Source organism: Biomphalaria glabrata, chromosome 12 (genome assembly GCF_947242115.1).
Source record: "Biomphalaria glabrata chromosome 12, xgBioGlab47.1, whole genome shotgun sequence".
Lineage (NCBI taxonomy): Eukaryota > Metazoa > Mollusca > Gastropoda > Planorbidae > Biomphalaria > Biomphalaria glabrata.
Genome location: NC_074722.1, coordinates 19,751,391 through 19,774,129, shown reverse-complemented (window position 1 = coordinate 19,774,129; position 22,739 = coordinate 19,751,391). Strand labels below are relative to the sequence as shown.

General features: G+C 37.0%; 1 protein-coding gene and 1 long non-coding RNA gene across 2 annotated transcripts; both read left to right on the top strand.

Moving 5' to 3' along the window:
- The first annotated feature begins 10,542 nt into the window (after nt 1-10,542).
- LOC129922135 (uncharacterized protein K02A2.6-like) lies at nt 10,543-11,757 on the top strand. The gene is made up of 2 exons (XM_056006821.1): nt 10,543-11,338; nt 11,471-11,757. The coding sequence occupies exons 1-2, from the start codon at nt 10,543-10,545 to the stop codon at nt 11,755-11,757; spliced, it is 1,083 nt and encodes a 360-aa protein (XP_055862796.1).
- A 1,267-nt stretch (nt 11,758-13,024) lies between these two features.
- Nucleotides 13,025-20,852, top strand: LOC129922072 (uncharacterized). The gene is made up of 2 exons (XR_008774075.1): nt 13,025-15,302; nt 20,586-20,852. It is a non-coding gene; the product is annotated as an uncharacterized LOC129922072 (long non-coding RNA).
- The last annotated feature ends 1,887 nt before the right edge of the window (nt 20,853-22,739 follow it).

Below are 22,739 nucleotides of genomic sequence, written 5' to 3'. Positions count from 1 at the left end.
GAGTCACTGGTATTGGCTTAATCTTGAGACGGGCAGAATCTGGTGTGGCTAATCAAGCCAATTCTAGAACGGCAGACTTTGCCACAATTCGTACATGTGTATGCCTCTGATTTAGGGCTAGCAGACAGGGCAGCTTTCTTTTTTTCCCTCTTGATTAAAGCCGCTTCAATTCTTTTGTTCTCAGCAAGGGTTGTCCCAGCACGCACAGTCTGTCTCCATGCACTCCGGTCTTTGACATCTCTATATGTTAGTCTTGGGCGGCCCTTAGGTCTGACTCCTTCCACAAGCTCAGCATATAAGATATCTTTCGGGATTCTACCATCTGGCATGCGGGTGACATGTCCGAGCCAGCGTAATCTTCTTTGTGTCAGGAGAGCATACATGCTGTTCATATTGGCCAATCTCAAAACTTCCTGATTGGAGACATGGTCCCTCCAAGAGATGCCCATTATGCGTCTCAGGCAGCGCAAGTGGAAACTATTCAATCTGTGCTCTTGGTACATGTATGTTGACCAGCTTTCACTGCCGTAAAGGAGAGTGCTCACAACACAGGCGTTGTAGACTAGGATTTTGGTCGCTGTGGTCAATTTACCATTTTCCCAGACGTGCTTGGAGAGTTTTGCCAATGCTGTGGTAGCTTTTCCAATCCTTTTTGTCAGCTCGATGTCTAAGTCTAGGTTACTGACAATTGTTGAACCCAAGTAGGTAAATTCCTGCACCACTGAAAGGGTGTGGTTCCCAATTTGTATTATAGGTATTTCTGCGACGTCTTGTGCCAGGATTTCGGTCTTGGAGAGACTTATAGTAAGGCTAAACTCTTGACAAGCAGCTGCTAAGGCGTTCACTAGCTTCTGTAGACCTCCTTGTGAGTGAGATACGAGTGCCGCGTCATCGGCAAACAGCAGCTCCCTTATCAAGATACGACGCCTTTTCGTTTTGGCTTTAAGACGTGCCAGGTTAAAGAGCCTTCCATCGGATCTGCTATGGATGTATATTCCGTCTTCCAGGGATTTAAAAGCACTGGATAGTACGACTGAGAAGAAGATGCCAAATAGTGTAGGGGGCAGTACACATCCTTGTTTTACACCGCTCTTAATGGAGAATGGCCTGGAGGAAGAACTTTCAAACTGAACGGTGCCCTGCATATTTTCGTGAAAAGCTGACACTAGTTTTCTTAACTTATTTGGGCAGCCGATTCTCTCCAGTACAGCAAACAGACCGCTTCTGCTAACAAGGTCAAAGGCCTTGGTCAAATCAATAAAAGCTATGAAGAGGGGCTGCTTTTGTTCTCTGCTCTTCTCCTGTAGCTGCCGCAGAGAGAAAATCATATCTGTTGTAGATCTACCTGCCCTAAAGCCACACTGCGACTCTGGATAAACACGATCTGCCAGGATCTGTAATCGCTTTAGTAATACTCTAGCAAAAGCCTTTCCGACTATGCTAAGCAGTAAGATGCCTCTGTAATTGTTTCAATCAGAGCGGTCGCCTTTATTTTTATAAATTGTAACAATGTTGGAGTCTTTCAATTCCTGGGGGACCATTCCTTGTTCCCAGCACAAGCTTAGCATTTCATGGAGTGGTTTGATTAGGGCATGTTTTCCAGCCTGAATTACTTCAGCAGGAATGCCATCTCCTCCGGGTGTTTTCCCATGTGCAAGCATGTCAATGGCAATGCTCAGCTCCTTTACTGAGGGCGTTTCGTCTAATTCCGTCAAAACTGGAAGTGATGGGAAGTTGGAAACAGCATTTGGTGAGATGGCGTTTTCAATCTGGTAGAGTTCTGCATAGTGTTCTACCCATCGTTCCATTTGCAGCTCACGATCGCTGATGATTGAGCCATCTTTTGACTTGAGCGGAGCACACTTGCTGGTGTGAGGTCCAAAGGCTTTTCTCATGCCCTCATATAGTCCTCTTATGTTACCACAGTCGGCACAAGATTGAATATCTTCGCATAGCTCCTGCCAGTATTTGTTAGCACATTGTCTCGCTACTCTTTGGGCATTGTTACGTGCAGCTCTGAGCCTTTTTAAGTTGCTTGGGGTGGGATCCTTCTTGTAGATTAGCATGGCTGCTCTCTTGTTCGTAGTGGCAGTTTCCATTTCTGGTAGACTAGCTTCAAACCAGTCTTCGCTTTTCTTGGTTTTGTTTCCAAAGACCAGTGATGATGTTTGGTAGATTGTATCACGTCCAGCTTTTTTCTACCTCAGTCACAGAGAAGTTTTTAAAAGCTTCCTCTAATTTGTTCTCAAATTCGGTGCAAAGATCAGGATTTTTTGTGCTAGTAGTATTCAAGCGTGATTTTCTTTTTCCCTGTGAAGTGTGGATCTTAGTTGGCAGCAGTATTGTCCGGCAGGACACTAAAGTATGATCAGTATCACAATCCGCGCTTTGGTAGCTACGTGTCAGCAGTATATTTCCAATGTCCTTTTTTCGTGTCAGTATCATATCCAGCTGGTGCCAGTGCCCAGACCTAGGGTGCCTCCATGAGACACAGTGCTGTGGTTTTGTTCTGAAGTATGTGTTGGTAATGCAGAGCTTATGGTATGTGCAGAATTCAAGCAGTCTTTGTCCGTTCTCATTCATCTTTCCGATTCCAAAAAGCCCAAGACAGTCTGGCCAGGTAGTGTGATCTGATCCTACTCTGGCATTGAAGTCACCTAGAAGGATCATATGTTCTTTTTGAGGAATGTTTGCAATGGCTTCTTTGAGGTCTTCATAGAACTTGTCTTTGTCCTCCTGAAGCGAGCATAGTGTGGGGGCATAGGCACTAATTAGAGTGACCTTTCCAGATGCTGTCATCATACTTATGCTTAGTAGCCGTTCCGAGCCACCAACTGGAGGGACTATCATGGGAAGAAGACTGTTCTTGACAGCAAAGCCCACACCATGTATTCGAGTCTCATCCTGTGCTTTCCCTTTCCAAAAGAAAGTGTAGTCAGTCTCGCGGAGCATGCCGTTTTCGGCCAGTCGGGTTTCTTGCAGGGCTGCAATGTCAATATGTAACCTTTTTAGCTCGTTGTTTATAACTGCCGTCTTCCTTGCGTCGTCGATCTGCCTAAGATCATCAGTGAGACAAGGACACATTGTCCTGACATTACAAGTGGCCAGTCGCACGACAGGGATTTTTTTTTCAGTTTAATTTTTCTTCTTTTCAAAGGTTGTCATGGCCAGGGGTGTCAATGGAGTTAAGCTCCCATTGTCTATAAAATACACCTAATGGCATGTGTCTCAAATAGCCTCTGACAACTAAGTCCAGCATCTGGCCTGCTCGTGTGGCCCGGTGAGACCAGAACACATTGTCCTGACATTCCAAGTGGCCAGTCGCATGACAGGGATTTTCTTTTTCAGTTTAATTTTTCTTCTTTTGTTGCTTGGTGCAAGTTTCCAGCCTACTTGTCGTTTTAAACTAAGCTCTAAGCACCCATTAGAGCAGGCAGGCTGTGGCGGATCAGCACCTAACTGACTGGGGGCTGCCCAGGTTGAGGCGGGCGGTAGCTGATCAGTGAGGCGCGAAGACCTCTCCCACCGTCAGAGACAACCCGTGGCGTCCATACATTACGCCAATCAAGTTGGACTTATAACCCGTAACTGTTGTCTCCCGTGTTGTTTTAGCCGCTTTGCAGCAGCACCAGAGTTTCCTCTCCGGGGCGCATTCCTGGGCCTTGGATAAAGGGGTCATGGGTGGCCCATGCGTTATGATCACTCTCTCGACCTTGCTGATGTGATCCAAAGGAACGGATCACATTACATTTGGCACCAGCTCAGTTGCAGAAGCTGCCGGAGGGAATTTCGTAGCTGATACTCCCAACGCCTAAGGGGCTTCACTCCTGATTTCTCCTCGAGGTTGTCTCCTGAAGCCTCAGTACCGCAAGGCAGCGGGGGTTTGAAGTCAGAGTACCCCTCTCCTAGATGAACTGCCTTACTAGGCTGACGAGCTCCATCTGCCCGAAGCTCCCGGTTTTGTGGCGCCAGGTATCCGCCTTCACCCCTTCACCTGTTAGTAAGAGCAGTTTCGCCGGGCTTAATATCTAAGCCACACGAGCAGGCCAGGTGCTGGACTTAGTTGTCAGAGGCTATTTGAGACGCATGCCATTAGGAGTACTTTATAGACAATGGGAGCTTAACCCCATTGACACCCCTGGCCATGACAACCTTTTCAATTTTGTATGTTCATATGTTAAAGTATAAAGCATAGACTTATATATACTATATCTAGACTGGACATGGAGATTTTTTAGGACTACAAAAAATGTCGTGAAAATTTTTTAGAACGTTGGATCAAGGCGTTGTTTTGTAAAGTAGTAAAAAGAAGTAGAGCTTTTGGATTTTTTTTAACGCTAACCTATGTAAGATATAATTTAATTTTTATATCTAGATCTAGTAATTGAACATCAAAAGTGAGAGAACTCTCGTCTCTTAATTATTATTTTGCAATCTTTAGATACATAATTTAGAAAGATCTAGGTAATCCATCTATTTAAATGTACATAAGATGATTTAAATCAACATGAATTATTTCGATCTAGGATTTAAAAAAAAAACATTCTCAATGGAAACAAACAAGAAATGGCTTTGTTTCATATATTTGCGTGAATATCCGAGAAATGATTTTGCATTATTTCTAAACGTTGAAAACATAGACATATATATATATATATATATATATATATATATAGACTGGACGATAAAGTAAAAATTATTATGGGAAACATTTAGGAACAGATAAGTTTGTATAAGTTATACAGCAATTATGAGCAGTGTAAAATTAAAAGTATTTATAGTTGTTTTTTTTCACCCATAACCTATATAATTGATAGAACCCCTTCTGTATTATTATATCTCTAATCGTGCCTACCAAATCTATTAAATTTACATAATTAAAATAATTATAAATAGTTTTAAATACTAGATTTAGATCTAGTCTATATAAATACTATAGTAAAAAAATACTACTTACTACTAGTACTATACTACTATACTATAAACTATAATTGTAATCTGTATAGTCTAGTTTATAGACTGAGTATAGTTAGTATATAAATAGTCTAGGCTAGATTGTCACTAGATCTATAATTATAATCTATACTTATACTAGATCTAGTCTGTAGTCTGCATGCATAGATGATAGACTGACTAGTTTAATAGTTAGTAGTAAAAAGTATGAAAAGTATTAGACCTAGTTATTACAAATATTAGTCATATTTTTTAGATTTAGATCTATCAATATTAAATTAGTGACAGTCACAGTGATACTGAATTATTCTGACTTACTGAAACTGAAAGTTACTGTAGTGTGTATAATATTCAATTTTTTTTCAACCTTTAGAATTTATCCTTGGCCTATCGTGCTACGAACATTAGAGCACGTTCTGCTCATTTTCTTTGACTTTTTTTGACTAAAAACTAATTCTAACAATTTGAATCGATAAGACGACCGCCATACATTAATAAAGAAGCCATATGTCAACAAACATAGATCCACATCACAAACCTATATATATTTACCTATATCTATGATTATGAAACAAAGCCAAATATTGGGAATATGGCAGTTTTGTACTTTTCAAAACTAAAGATCATAATTATATATTGGCTGAAATGTTAGTCCTAGAATTTATAGCTCAATTGCCGCCATTTTTTTCCACATAGATATAGTACATAAAACATATTTGACTTCCCCCAAATAAAAATAACTTCTTACTTTCAGTCTATATTTATTTATGTCTATGGTTGAAAACTAAAGATCATTACTTTTCTAAGACAGAAAAGATTGATTGGGGCGACTCCCCTTAGAGTTAAGTCTATGGTATAAAGTAGATCTTGAGTTAGACATAAATCTAGATCTAGGGAATCTAGAGTTAAATATTGGCTTGGAGAGTTCATTCTGCGCTGCGAGAAGGCTTTGCTCTGCGCATGCGTGACCTTTTTTGTACTCGATTCATGAATGAATATATCTCAACACGGCTTCGCAGCTTTAGCGAACGAACGTATGAAAAATGCTTTAGGAAAACAAATTTGAATATTAATTTGATTAAAATATGAAATGAATGGACTATAATTAGTATTGTTGATGTGTGTTTTATATAGGTTGCACCAATCGGTGTTTGGGAGTAACATCCCTTGTAACTGTTGTCAACCAATATGGCGTTAGATTAAACAGCTGATTTCATGTCTTATAAGTTATATCCAGAGTCTTGTTATTATTCGTTCATAATAATCAACATGGTGGCAGCGGTAACAAGAATTATATTTAGATTTATATCAGTGATATAAATCTAGTTAAATTAAGAAAAAAAAACGATCTAAAGTGTAGATCTAGAATCTAGTAGATTCCAGAGTCTCAGTCTAGAATATAGAGAGAGAGGCTCGGGGTTATTCAGTTACGGTAGATATACTATAGTGAAGTTTTCATTGAAGATGGCAGAAGGTCTACTTAAACCACCAACAGAGTTAAATGTGACTGAAGGTAATGTCAGTGAAAACTTTCGTCAATGGAGAAGACAAGTGGAACTGTTTCTGTTAGCAATAGGAGCTGAAGAAAAACCTAAAATCAGACAAAAAGCAATAATACTACATTGTGCTGGACCTCAGGCCCAAGAGATTTGTGAGCAGTTGCAGTATGATGAGAATGAAGACGTGAATGACCCGCAAATATTACTAAAGAAATTACACGACTATTGCAACCCCAGAAAAAAATGAAGTTCTGTAAAGTTTCAGATTTAGGAACATAGAAAAGGTGTCATCTTGTGATGTGTTCATTACCCAGCTTAGAGCTCAGGCTGAAAAATGTAATTTCAAGGAAAAGGATAGAATGATTAGAGACAAAATCGTATTCTCCTTGGAGAAAAGACTGCAGGAGAGATTATTGAATCACGATGATCTTACATTGAAGAAGTGTTTAGATATATGCCAAACATATGAGCAAACTGCAAAAGGATTGGCAGAGATAAATAAGGAAGCTGTTGTGAAGATAGATAAGATAGAACAAAAGAAAACTGACAACAGAAACAACCTAATAGATTGCTGGTTTTGTGGAGGCAGACATGCAGTGAACAGAACATCATGTCCGGCTTGGGGAAAACATTTGCAATAAATGCAAAGGTAAAAATCATTTTGCAGTTAAGTGTAAAACTAAGAATAAAATACATATGCATAATGCTATGGATGAATTTGACCAAGAGGAACAATTAAACTCAATAAATGTGTTAAACATAAATAGGGACAGAATGACAGCACTATTCATGATAAATAGTCAACAAATAAGATTTCAACTGGACACAGGAGCAGATGTTAACATTACATGTAAGAAATATGTTAAACAGTCACAAATTAAGAAGACTGTTAAAACATTAACAATGTGGAATAATTCTAAATTAAAAACTGAGGGCACTGCTAACTTAATAATAACGAATCCTAAAAACAAAAAGAATTACTTGGTAACGTTCACAGTTGTAGAGAACCATTATCAATGTTTATTAAGCCGTAAAACATGCCAAAGTTTAAGTCTGATCACATTAAATGAATTCATATCACAAGTAAGCACAATGGATTGTCATCTGGGAGATTTAGGTGAAACATCATTAACTGTCAATGAGAACATAGCTCCGGTGGTATCACCTTGTCGCAATATTCCATTTGCATTTCAATAGAAAGTGGAAGCAGAAATAGAGACATTAGTAAAAATGAAAATATTAATTCTTGTAAATCAGTGATTCCCAAAGTGGTCTATATAGACACCTAGGGGTCTACGAAGACTTCCAAGGGGTCTACGAAAGTGAAAAAATAAATTGGGGGTCTATGAGATGTCCAAGGGGGTCTACGATAAAAGATTTCACTTAAGTAGGTCGTGAATTAAATTTTCACATCCCATTAAATGTAATTATTTCATACACAAATATATGATTTATCATTTTACCTTAGTTAAACCTTTCAATATTTATTCTGCTATTCTCAATAAATTATTGTTGTATTTGATTTTAATACTTATTTTAATGGCTTAATTTTGTCTACATGAAGCTGATGTTTAACAAAAAGACATTTTACCGCGTTGATTATTTAAAATCTGGATTCATTCCTTCTTTGTCAAACAAGCGGTTGCCTAAGTGTCTTTTTATGATGATATGAAACTAATTATGCTGGAGGATCATTTGAGATGACACCGCCCTGACGAAAAGATAAATATTTAAACAACTTTTGAACTAACACAAACTCTCTCTTCAACATCATAGAGTGAAGAGGTTTTGTGAAGTTAATTTATTTTACTAGCTGTTGAAGTAGTTTTAAATCTGTTTTACACAAACCTGCTTCTGATATTATGAACGAATTGCTTAAAGCAACAATACAATTCAAGGACACATCGGTGGTATAAGTTATAACAGCTAAAGCTTTTTATGGAATTCTTTGCAAACAACATACACAAATTAGGAAAAGCGGCGTCACAAGCTCTGACAGGGTGTAGCACTGTGTGCTGCATACTGCCTAAGGGTCGCCGGCTCCTTATTTTTCATGTTTTGGTATAGCTGCAAATCAGCAGAGGTTTGAATTCAGTTTACCTTCTGTCAGGTGGGTCGCAAGCCAAAGCTAAATGAGTTCCTCTTGCCCAAAGCTTACTAGTTTAGGCACCAGTTACTCGCCTTTGCCCCTTCTCCTATAAATGAAAACAGTTCCGCGAACCCAAAATTTGAGCCTGACATGAAAGATCAATAAATACATGAGAAACTACTCAATGCGAAAACTTTTGCAATATTACTCAAGCCAAATTATTTTTTTTTAAATTTTAGCTTTAATATACCGCTACTTTCATGGACCAGTGGGGGAGAGGGGGTACTTCAGTAGAAACAACTCTGCTCGAGTGGGGTGTCGAACCTCAAGCCCCATTCATATGTAGTCAAGCCAAGTTCAAGCTTTCACAGAACAAAAAAATTCCTATTGAAACATAATATCCAGAGCAATGAATGATGAAACAGCAACAACAACAAAAAAGTATAATAAAATTTTCAGTTTGTTTAATGATTCTAGTAATACATATTGCTATTTTAATTGGTTTAAATCTATATATTTTATCATAAAAAAGGATAGACCTCTATAACGAATATGTAGCTTTTAATTACCTCCTCACTCTTCGATTCACTACATTTGGAATTTGTTTAAATGATGGAGTTGATGAATTTGCGAAAATGAAATATAAATTAAGCAGGGGTCTACCGAAAACCATAAAACATGGCAAGGGGTCCACCAGACAAAAAAGTTTGGGAACCACTGCTGTAAATGAACCAACAGATTGGGTCAGCCAGATGGCTGTGGTTCAAAAGCCAAATGGGGATTTAAGGATCTGCATTGACCCAAGACATCTAAACACTGTTTTAAAAAGAGAACATTTTAAGTTACCAACTTTGGAAGCTGTAATGCCACAGTTCCTAAATGCTAAAATATTTTCTAAATTAGACGTAAAGGAGGCTTACTGGCATGTACGTCTAGATGAAAAGTCTAGTCTACTAACAACCATGATCACACCATGTGGGAGGTACAGATGGTCAAGACTTCCTTTTGGACTAAGTGTAAGTGGGGAAATATTCCAGAAGAAGTTAACAGAAGCATTGTTAGGATTAGAAGGATGCATTAATGTGGCTGATGATATCGTGATTGTGGGATGATGTCAGTCCAAAGAAGAAGCAGAAAAAGATCACTCTGACAAACTGAAGAGAAATGCATTAAATTAAATGAAACAAAAACAGTAGAGAAACAAGACCAGATAAGTTTCATGGGACACTGCATTAGTGTGCAAGGCATAAAGCCTGACACAAAGAAGATCAAAGCTATTCTGGAAATGAAGAAACCAGAAAATAGCCAGGAAGCAAGAAAATTATGTGGAATGTTGCAGTATTTGTCAAAATTTTTGAACAATGCAGTATTTGTCAAAATTTTTGAACAATCTAGCCGAAGTGTCTCAACCATTAAGAGAACTAACAAAGAAAGATTGCAATTTTAGATGGACTGAAAAATGTAAAGAGGCATTCAACAAGATAAAAACAATGATTACCAATACTCCAGTCCTTATATTCTACAACCCAGACAAGAAACTTGAAATACAAGTGGACAGTAGTCAAGTGGACTTGGAGCTGTACTAATGCAAGAAGGACAACCAATAGAATTTGCCTCTAGAGCATTGACACCAAAGAAAAACGGTGGGCTCAGATTGAAAAAGAACTACTTACCGTAGTTTTTTTGGGCTAGAAAGATTTAATCAATATACATTTGGAAAACATGTAATAATAATAAATGATCATAAGCCATTTGCAAACATCTTAAGGAAGCCTCTAAACCAGGCTCCAAGAAGATTACAAAACTTGATGTTGAGGAGCATCGGGTAGAAGGAAATAGTTTACACATTACTGACACATTATCGCGACTGTGCAATCAAGAGGAGAAGCAAGATGAAGTTTTTAACATATGCCAGTTGTGGACATACCGGATCCGTTATTAGAAAGAATAAAACAAGAAACAGACTTAGATGACACATTAAGTGAATTATCAAAGCAAATTATGAATGGATGGCCTCAAAGAAAACAAGATTTAGACAACAGGGTAAAACCATATTTTGATTTTGCTGATACTTTGGGACTTAATAATGGAGTAATTTTGAAAGGAGAAGGGGTAGTCATACCTTTCAGTATGCGTCAAGAAATGAAGAAAAAACTGCACACAGCACACATTGCATATGATGGAATGATGAGGAGGGCCCGGCAGACGATGTTCTGGCCAGGCATGGCTGATGAAATAAAGCAGATGGCAGAGACATGCACTGCTTGTCAAGAAAGAAAACCTATGAACCAGAGAGAAACACTTATACAACATGATGAAGGAAATGTACCATGGGAAAAAGTTGGAGCTGACCTGATGGAAGTGGATGAAAGACAGTATCTAATTACTGTTGATTATTACTCTAATTTTATTGAGCATGATTATCTATCAACAACAACATCACAAGATGTGATTAGAAAATTGAAAGGACAATTCGCTCGGTTTGGTGCTCCAAAAATGTTAATAACAGATGGCGGTCCACAATTTAGTTCAAATGAGTTTTTGAGATTCACAAGGCGATGGAACATCCATCACATCAGATCAGATCCTGGTTATCCGAGAACAAATGGGAAGGCGGAAGCTGCTGTAAAGATAATGAAGAATTTAATACTGAAAACTAAACATAATGGGGATGATCCATATGAAGCTTTACTGGAACTCAGAAATACACCTCGGCAATGTACCGGATTTAGCCCAGTTGAAATGTGTCTCAAAAGAAGTCCTCGGACATTGATTCCCAGCACTTCAAAGTGTTTAAGTGAACATGTTGTAGCTGAGAGGAAAGAGAATTACAAACGACAAGTAAAAAGACAATATGATAAGCAAGCTCGGGATTTACCAAAACTCCATCTAGGGCAAACTATTTATTAACAAAACCAAGGCCAAACAGGATGGTATCCTGGAATAATCAGGGAACAACCATCTCCAAGATTTTATAAGATCAATGGGGATAATGGAGGATTCTACATACGCAACAGATTTCATATTAGGCCAAGGAAAACTATTGTGAAAGACACTGATGTCTATGATGGGAATGTCTTGGATGATGATGATGATAATGAAAGGCCAGATTTTTCTGATAACTGTTCTCAACATGCAGCACAGTCTGGAGTTGTTTCTCATGTACCAGACAATAATTGTGATAGAAATAAGCCAGCAAGAACTAGCACTCGATAAACTAATAGACCTGTGTGGCATAGGGATTATGATATGTACTAAGAATTTTTATGACAATATTAATATGCATGTTGAAATATTTATTCTATTTATTCTATATGTGTCACACTCTCAATTGAAATTAATTTTTATTTTTAGTTGTTATTTATAAAATATATGGCTCCTTTTGTCTCGAAAGGCAATGGATGCGCCCAAATGAGTCACTGATTTTGGCTTAATCTTGAGACGGGCAGAATCTGTTGTGGCTAATCAAGCCAATTCTAGAACGGCAGACTTTGCCACAATTCGTACATGTGTATGCCTCTGATTTAGGACTAGCGGACAGGGCAGCTTTCTTTTTTTCCCTGTTGATTAAGGCCACTTCAATTCTTTTGTTCTCAGCAAGGGTTGTCCCAGCACGCACAGTCTGTCTCCATGCACTCCGGTCTTTGGCTATGTTTTCCCACATACTTTCATTGATGCCTGTGGCTCTTATGTCTCGCTTGTACACATCTCTATATGTTAGTCTTGGGCGGCCCTTGGGTCTGACTCCTTCCACAAGCTCAGCATATAAGATATCTTTCGGGATTCTACCATCTGGCATGCGGGTGACATGTCCAAGCCAGCGTAATCTTCTTTGTGTCAGGAGAGCATACATGCTGTTCGTATTGGCCAATCTCAAAACTTCCTGATTGGAGACATGGTCCCTCCAAGAGATGCCCATTATGCGTCTCAGGCAGCGCAAGTGGAAACTATTCAATCTGTGCTCTTGGTACATGTATGTTGACCAGCTTTCACTGCCATAAAGGAGAGTGCTCACAACACAGGCGTTGTAGACTAGGATTTTGGTCGCTGTGGTCAATTTACCATTTTCCCAGACGCGCTTGGAGAGTTTTGCCATGCTGTGGTAGCTTTTCCAATCCTTTTTGTAAGCTCGATGTCTAAGTCTAGGAAAATTGATGTCTAATACTAGGACAATTGTTGAACCCAAGTAGGTAAATTCTTGCACCACTGAAAGGGTGTGGTTCCCAATTAGTATTATAGGTATTTCTGCGACGTCTTGTGCCAGGATTTAGGTCTTGGAGAGACTTATAGTAAGGCTAAACTCTTGACAAGCAGCTGCTAAGGCGTTCACTAGCTTCTGTAGACCTCCTTGTGAGTGAGATACGAGTGCCGCGTCATCGGCAAACAGCAGCTCCCTTATCAAGATACGACGCCTTTTCGTTTTGGCTTTAAGACGTGCCAGGTTAAAGAGCCTTCCATCGGATCTGCTATGGATATATATTCCGTGTTAGACACCTTATTTATATAGGTTAGTTATTTTAGTTATTTAGCGACGCACCATAGTAGACGCATATTGAACGGGACTAGTGACGTTTGGGATATGTTGGGTTAGAGACCGGAAAATCAGTTAGCGATAGAACATTCCAGGGTAACGACGTGTTTAGTGACAGAGACTTATACTGTGGCCTTTTATCATAATAAATATATATTAACTTGTTCATCATCGTTGACTACATCTCTTCACCTGTTACAATCGATGTGCCAGTTCTTGTTTGTGTTGTTGGTCAACTACACGTAATACACCCGAACAATTACACCCAAACGATTGCAGAGTAATTGGTTGACTTCAAGACAGCCTGAACTAGCAACATCACAGTGGCGACCCCGAACCTCGAAGCCGGACCCCTGTTGAAGACGAACATCGAACCGGACCTCGAAGCAGAACGTTTACTCAGGTGAGGGTCGTGCACTCGAAGTTATAAGATTTCATCGGAGTACGGCTGAACACAGCAGCATCGCAGAGTGACTTTGTTCTAGATCTACATACAGTCGTCGCCTGTTTGATCGCACGTTCAACGAGCCGTTAACTCAGGGTGACCTTCGTCAGGACCGTAATCATCGCAACGTCTGGTCTACTTAACCAGTATAGTATCAAAGCCTGATCTTCATATGCTGAATCGACCTACAACCAGAGAAACCGTTCATTCATAACGGGTGAGAGATCGTTAGTGAACCTGTTGGACATATTTTTTCTTCGTCATAGGAGCCACGTCGAGTATCAAGTTTTACCTCGTCAGTTTCGAGAAGGACAGTTTGCCCGCTGTCAGAAGTATTGTGAGTACTACAAGTTTGGTAGCTAACTAAATCGAAATCGCTCTGTCGTCTTACCCTTGGAGAGATTCTTGTGGAGCAGTTTGCTCATTGAACCGGTTGCTTGCCACGTTTATAACGGTCACTGTGTTTAACCTTTGGAAGGTTAGTGAAGTAATCTTTATCAGTACTGAACATTGACATATCTAGTATTCGTCGGTCTAGACCATATCTAGACTTGTTAGCAGTGAAGTTGTGGAAACAGCTACATCCACTTAATTTCGTTGAAAACCGTTAATCGTCTAACGGAACGTCGTCGGAGGTGACCTTGGTTTCACCTAGTCTACATTGGACAGTTGGTCTAGTGAAGCAGAGTACAACAGCAAACTTCGTCGTACTACCAGAGTAGCAGCAGAAGCAGTGAACTATTTTAGAAAGCCGTTATTCGTCAGCCCAGATCAAGTCATCGTCAAGAAAGTCGTTATTCGTCAGCCCAGATCAAGTCATCGTCAAGAAAGTCGTTATTCGTCAGCCCAGATCAAGTCATCGTCAAGAAATTCGTTATTCGTCAGTCGTCCAGATCAAGTTGCCGTCAAGAGACTGTTATTTGTCAGTAGTCGTCTACACAAGTCAAGTCATCGCCAGAAGAACCGTTAACCTATTCGTCAGTAACTGTGTACACAAGGTCGTCGGAACTACACATACGCTCATCAACAGTCGTCGAAGAAACTGGAACATTTTGCTGTGGCATATCAGGACATCTGTGGCATTACGTGGGATACTAGTAGCACCGGAGAACAGAGTCAGAACTGGAAGAGAGGCAGTGGAATTTGTTGTGATCTAGCATATTCGGGAGTCCGAACAAAGGGATCTTTCTTATCAAAAGCTAAGTGCCATTTTTCTTATTAGTATATGTTTAGATTGCCCTTAGAAATAGATTTTGTCTAAATTTGGTACGTTAGCCTGAGTAAAATCAGGTGGTGCGCCTTAAAACCCGTCGGGGTAGAAGACGTAATTTAGATGAAAAGCTATATTATACGTTTAGGGTTGTAATTTGTTTTGTTTGTGTAAACGTCATATCCGTTGTTGCCTGGTTACTTCGTGACGTTATCATTGTGTGCCATATTGTCATATCCCAACCCATAGCGATAGTCTCATTTTAATTATTTCATTTGTTTATATTATTTTAAATTATTTATTTTTATTAATTTAATTAGATCTGTATTTTTTTTTCACTTAATGATAGAAAGTGCGGGTAGGATTCTTTCATTGTGAATCAGACTAAAATAATTTTAGTTTGAGCGGTTAAAATCAAATATGATTTTGCCATGAGAATAATGCCGAAACTGGCTATGTAGTCAAACACTATCGTCTGGCTAAATTTAGATCTGCAAATTGTTGTACATCTCTTTGGTACAATTTAATTATCTAGACTCTAATTTGAAATATTATTAAGTTGAAGATGAATGAAGGTAGTACATTCTAGATATATATCTTGTTGAAGATATATTTGACATTGTATAAACATATTTGTTTTATACGGTTAAATAGAACCATAATCTACTCTAGATCTAGACTCTAGACAGTCCTTGAATTTACTCTAGACACTTCACTGTGACTTCAGTCATACCGGATTTTAAAATTGATCATAGTTATTCATACTAGATCTAATAGTCATAGTGCTCTTGATAACTAGATCTAAATAGTATTATTATACATACTATAATATACTAGATTTAAATTTGTGTGTAATACTGGACCTAATATACAGATTTGAATATAACCATAATAACTCAGACTAGACTTACTCATTTACTAAATCTATAGATAGAGACATACCATTTAAAATTTGTATAAAAGTGTGGAAAAATTTAAATATAAAATAAGTTTAAAGTATAGCCATAACCAATATAGGCTAAGTAAAAATATATATAAAATATAAAACACAATGGCTACATTATCATATGTGGACCTTAAGGAGGTTAAGGAAACAGCTATGCAGGATGGAAAGGCCATGGAGTTAAAAGGAAAAGACTTAGCAGCTTATGTACAGCAAGTTGTGAAGGAAGAAACGGAACGTCAAAGACAAGAGATAGAAAGACAAGAAGAAAGGCAAGACAAAGAGAGAGAAAAAATTAGAGAACATGAAGCTAAAATGGAGAAGATGAGATTGGATGCAGCACAAGTCAGAGCTCAAACTGAACAAGGAAATAACACAAATAACTCAAATAATTATACCACTCAAAGAGACAACCCTAATTCGCAGACATGGCTAAAGAGAAAGATACAAAGTTTTGATGAACAGAAGGATGACATTGGTGATTTTCTGAAAAGATATGAGGCAAAAATGTCTACATTTAATATGCCTGAAGAAGAATGGTCTGAAATACTGATAGACTTTGTTCATGGTCAAGCTCTAACAATATGCCAAAATCATGACCATCATATTGATGATAGCTATCAGGTTTTAAAAAGAGAGTTATTGAATGCCTATGGTCATAATGCTACAACTTTTAGAAAGAAATACTTTGACAATATACCATCATTAGGAATAGAACCCCAAACTACCATTAATATGGAAAAGGATTTTTTCAATAAGTGGGTAAAATTAGAAAAAGTAACAAACTCTTATGAGGGATTAAAAAATTTTATTTTAGTGGACAACTTTGTAAATAAATGTGATCCTCAGTTACAATCTTTTATTAAAGAAAGAAACCCAAAAACTATAGATGAAATAACAGAAATAATGAGAGTATACAAAAATGCCTATCCAAATAAACCATTTTCTGATAGGGATAAGAGCAAAGTAGATTTAATAGGATACACCAAAGAAAATGTTGATAGAAGTAGAAATAGAAACAGATCAAATAGTGGAAATAGAAAATATAGTGAAATAACCTGTTTTAAATGTCAAGGAAAAGGTCATATAGCAGCTAACTGTAGAAGAGGGAATAGTAGGTCTGGAAGTAGAAATAGATACAATGAACAAAATAACAATAGATATAGGAGTAGAGATAGGAATGACAGGGGAAATTATAGAAATAGAAGTTACAGTAGGGAATACAAAAATAAAGGTACAGATAGGATATATTTCATGGAAGGAAATAGGAACAATTTTGCAGTGTACCCAGGGTTTGTAGATAGAATTCCGGTGGAATTAATCAGGGATTCAGGTTGTAACACTTTGGCAGTAAAAACTAAATTTGTCAAACCTCATTGGTATAAAGGGTTTACTAAGAAAGTAGAATTAGCAGATGGCACTGTAAGGGAATTTAAAGCTATAAGGGTGTACATTGAAACTCCATTTTTCACTGGTTATTGTGATGGCATTGCAATACCAGAAATGAGATATGATATGTTAGTAGGAAACATAAAAGGAGTTAAAGAATGTTCAAGAAAAGAATTAGAAGACTGGCAAAACAAATACAAAAACATAAGACAAAATCATGAAAACATAGAAACACAAAATATAACAAGTATGGTAATAACAAGATCAATGAATAAACAAGATGAGAAACATGAAAATACAATAAATGTAATAAGTAAGGATGAAGAAAAAGAAACCAGTAATGTAATACAAATAGAAAATACAGATGTTAAGGAAAGAGAGATAGAAAATGAAACACAAAATAGTCTTGAAACACAAATATCTCAAAGTGAAAAAGAAACAACACCCACATTTGCATTAGAACAAATGAATGACAATATTATTGGGAAAATTTATTCAAGAATATTAGATAAAAACAATAATAATCCAATGGAGAAATTTTGTATAGAGAATAAAATATTATTTAGACAAACAAGTAATGATAACAAGAAAATAAAACAACTTGTCTTACCACAGAAATATTGGAAAGATGTTTTAATCATGACACATGATAATAATTTAGCAGCACATAGGGGAGTAAAGAAATGTTATAGGAATTTGTCAAAACAAGTATTTTGGCCCAAAATGAAAGCAACAATCAACAAATACATAAACTCATGTGACATATGTCAAAAGAGATCTAACAAAAGCCTAGTGAATAAAGCACCTATTCAAGAAATGGATGAACCTACAGCACCATTTCAGAAAGTATCTATTGATTTAATAGGTCCTTTAATTCAAACTGAAAATAATAACAAATACATTCTAACAATAATAGACATGTTTAGTAGATACCCAGAGGCAATCCCATTATCAAATACAAGTGCAGAAAATATCATTAATGCCATAACTCAAAAAGTAATTACAAGACATGGTATACCTAAAATTATATTGAGTGATCAGGGATCTCAGTTTAAGTCAGAACAATTTAAGAAATGGACTAAACAATACAATATACAGCACATATACTCTTCGGTTTACCACCCGGAGAGTAACGGTTTATGTGAACGATATGGTGGATCATTAAAAAGATCACTAACAAAGATAATTCAGAATAATCAGAACAAGTGGGATCATTACATTAACTATATACTATTTGCTCATAGAAACAACATCCATGAAGCAACACAATTTTCACCATATGAAATAATACATGGAAGAAAACCCAGAGATGAATTAGATGTTTTTAAAGAAAATCTAATAGATAATGAGAATAAATTAAATAATGACAGTGAAACAACAATCACAACAGAATTGAAAGAAATATGGACTCAAGCATATAACAACAATAAGAAATACAAACAAAGTGCTCATGAGAATCTAAATAAGAAAAGACAATTGAAAACACTAGAAGTAGGAAACAACGTATTAATATTAATAAATGACCTGAAAAATAAAATTGGTAAACAATGGAAAGGTCCATTTAAGGTGATAAAACAAATTAATGATGTGAATTATCAAATTGAAATAAATGGGAAAATTAAAACATATCACATAAATAATTTGAAACTGTATCATGATAGAGAAGATGAGTTAATACAAAACATTCAGGAGGAAATAGAAAATAAATTTTCAGAAAGAGAAGAATGCTTGATGATAATAACAAATGAAAATCACAATGAAAATGATATTAAGGAAATACCTGTAATAGAAACAAAAGAGAATCAAACTTGGCAAAAGATTAATCTTAATAATTTAACTAAGGAAAAGTCAAAAGATATAACTAAAATAATACAGGAATACAAAGAAATTTTTTCCAGCATACCAGGAAAAACAAATATTATTAAACATGACATTAAAGTAACAGACCCAAAACCTATCAAGCTTAAGCCATATAGAATACCGCTACATTTACAAGACAAAGTAAAGAAAGAAATAGACAATTTACTAGAATCAGGTATAATTGAACCATCAACATCTCCTTATGCTTCACCAATTGTGATAGCTAAAAAGAAGAATGGAGATATAAGGTTATGTATTGATTATAGGAAACTTAACAACATCACAGAATTTGACCCATATCCAATGCCAAATATAGAGGATATTTTACATAAATTAAATGGAGCAAAATTTTTTACTAAATTAGATTTAACTAAAGGTTATTGGCAAATACCTTTAACAGAAAATGCAAAACCTTACACAGCATTTGTAACACCATATGGTATTTTTCAATGGAATTATATGAGTTTTGGATTAGTAAATGCACCTGCCACATTTAATAGAATGATGAACATGATAATTGGAAACAAAGAAAATGTTATTTGCTATTTAGATGACATATGTATTTTTAATAATAGTTGGGAGGAACATTTGGTAGATGTAAAAGAAGTATTCAAAATAATAAAAGAAAGTGGACTTACAATTCAAGCAGAAAAAGTAGAAATAGGATTGGAGGAAATAATTTTCTTAGGACATAAAATAAATAACAACATGATTAGCCCTATTGAAGATAACATAAAGAAAGTACTTAATATTGAAATACCTACAACAAAAAGACAAATTAAAAGTATATTGGGAATAGTAAATTATTACAGAAAGTTTATAAAAAACTTAGCAGAAATAGTGAATCCACTAAATGACTTACTTAAAAAAGGAAAACCTCAAAAAGTAGTTTGTAATGAGGAATGTGTGAAAGCTATTGACAGAATTAAAGATGTTTTTAGTCATGAACTAATATTAAGACTACCTGATAAAGACAAAATATTTTATGTCACAACTGATGCATCTGGTAATGCTATTGGTGGTTGTTTAATGCAGAACTATGATAACTTACATCCTATATTATATGTAAGCAGAAAATTATCAGAGGCAGAGAAAAAATATAGTGTCATTGAAAGAGAAGCCTTAGCTGTAATATGGGTAATTACTAAGCTAGAGAGCTATTTAATAGGAAGGAAATTCATATTATTAACTGATCATAAACCTATTCAGTATATACAGCAAAAGAGCATGAAAAACAGTCGTGTTTATAGATGGTTCTTAGCACTACAGGAGTATAAATTTGAAGTGAAAGCTATTAGTGGATCTGTGAATATTGTAGCTGATCTATTGTCTAGAATGACATTGAAGTGAAACAATTTTGTAAATAAACTATGATTATATTGATTATGTACTATATATTAATATATTGACACCATTTATATGTTATGGAAAAGGGAGATAAGTAAATTTGATGTTAAGCATTTAAAAGTAAGTATGGATATATTTTTTTTTTTTTTTTTTGTGTGAATCATTTCATATATCATTGACGAAAGTTAGTTCTATGGAAAAGGGTGAGTATAAAAGAAAAATGGACAAAAGCGTATAAAAGGGTGGTAAGAAAAGAAAAAATTTATTGAATGTGTAAATAAAGTTTGTAATTGTTTTTTGAAATATTGTATTTTATCAGATTACTGTCAGTGAAGAACAATTGTGACTTATGAGGTGCCCATAGGATGCCACATTTTCCTCTATGATGAACTGTATACCAATGAAGATGATTCTGGAATGTTATGAACTGTTATGAACATTGACATGAATATGAGGAACTGTCAAGATGAAGATGTCAAGATGAAGAGATCAAGATTTTATGTTTGTGGTCTTCCCCTTAAATTGAAAATGCCCTTGTAAGACTTGACAGTAGTGGAAAAATATTGACATATTTTTTTTTTTTCAAGGGGGGGAGGAATCTGTTAGACACCTTATTTATATAGGTTAGTTATTTTAGTTATTTAGCGACGCACCATAGTAGACGCATATTGAACGGGACTAGTGACGTTTGGGATATGTTGGGTTAGAGACCGGAAAATCAGTTAGCGATAGAACATTCCAGGGTAACGACGTGTTTAGTGACAGAGACTTATACTGTGGCCTTTTATCATAATAAATATATATTAACTTGTTCATCATCGTTGACTACATCTCTTCACCTGTTACAATCGATGTGCCAGTTCTTGTTTGTGTTGTTGGTCAACTACACGTAATACACCCGAACAATTACACCCAAACGATTGCAGAGTAATTGGTTGACTTCAAGACAGCCTGAACTAGCAACATCACATCCGTCTTCCAGGGATTTAAAAGCACTGGTTAGTACAACTGAGAAAAAGATGCCAAATAGTGTAGGGGCCAGTACACATCCTTGTTTTACACCGCTCTTAATGGAGAATGGCCTGGAGGAAGAACTTTCAAACTGAACAGTGCCTGCATATTTTCGTGAAAAGCTGACACTAGTTTTCTTAACTTATTTAGGCAGCCGATTCTCTCTAGTACAGCAAACAGACCGCTTCTGCTAACAAGGTCAAAGGCCTTGGTCAAATCAATAAATGCTATGAAGAGGGGCTGCTTTTGTTCTCTGCTCTTCTCCTGTAGCTGCCGCAGAGAGAAAATCATATCTGTTGTAGATCTACCTGCCCTAAAGCCACACTGTGACTCTGGATAAACACGATCTGCCAGGATCTGTAATCGCTTTAGTAATACTCTAGCAAAAGCCTTCCCGACTATGTTAAGCAGTAAGATGCCTCTGTAATTGTTACAATCAGAGCGGTCGCCTTTATTATTTTAAATTGTAACTATGTTGGAGTCTTTCAACTCCTGGGGGACCATTCCTTGTTCCCAGCACAAGCTTAGCAGTTCATGGAGTGGTTTGATTAGGGCATGTTTTCCAGCCTGAATTACTTCAGCAGGAATGCCATCTCCTCCGGGTGTTTTCCCATGTGCAAGCATGTCAATGGCAATGCTCAGCTCCTTTACTGAGTGCGTTTCGTCTAATTCCGACAAAACTGGAAGTGATGGGAAGTAGGAAACAGCATTAGGTATCTTCGCATAGCTCCCGCCAGTATTTGTTAGCACATTGTCTCGCTACACTTTGGGCATTTTTACGTGCAGCTCTGAGCCTTTTTAAGTTGCTTGGGGTGGGATCCTTCTTGTAGATTAGCATGGCTGCTCTCTTGTTCATAGTGGCAGTTTCCATTTCTGGTAGACTAGCTTCAAACCAAATCATATCCAGCTGGTGCCAATGCCCAGACCTAGGGTGCCTCCATGAGACACAGTACTGTGGTTTTGTTCTGAAGTATGTGTTGGTATTGCAGAGCTTATGGTATGTGCAAAATTCAAGCAGTCTTTGTCTGTTCTCATTCATCTTTCCGATTCCAAAAAGCCCAAGACAGTCTGGCCAGGTAGTGTGATCTGATCCTACTCTGGCATTGAAGTCACCTAGAAGGATCATATGTTCTTTTTGAGGAATGTTTGCAATGGCTTCTTTGAGGTCTTCATTTAACTTGTCTTTGTCCGCCTGAAGCGAGCATAGTGTGGGGGCATAGTCACTAATTAGAGTGACTTTTCCAGATGCTGTCATCATACTTATGCTTAGTAGCCGTTCCGAGCCACCAACTGGAGGGACTATTATGGGAAGAAGACTGTTCTTGACAGCAAAGCCCACACCATGTATTCGAGTCTCATCCTGTGCTTTCCCTTTCCAAAAGAAAGTGTAGTCAGTCTCGCGGAGCATGCCGTTTTCGGCCAGTCGGGTTTCTTGCAGGGCTGCAATGTCAATATGTAACCT

Bases quoted from the DNA above. Each gene is read 5' to 3' on its own strand.
- LOC129922135 (XM_056006821.1), top strand. From the start codon at position 10,543: ATGAATGGATGGCCTCAAAGAAAACAAGATTTAGACAACAGGGTAAAA. The intron at 11,339-11,470 runs GTGAACATGTTG...AAGGCCAAACAG, and splicing joins CAGCACTTCAAAGTGTTTAA to GATGGTATCCTGGAATAATC.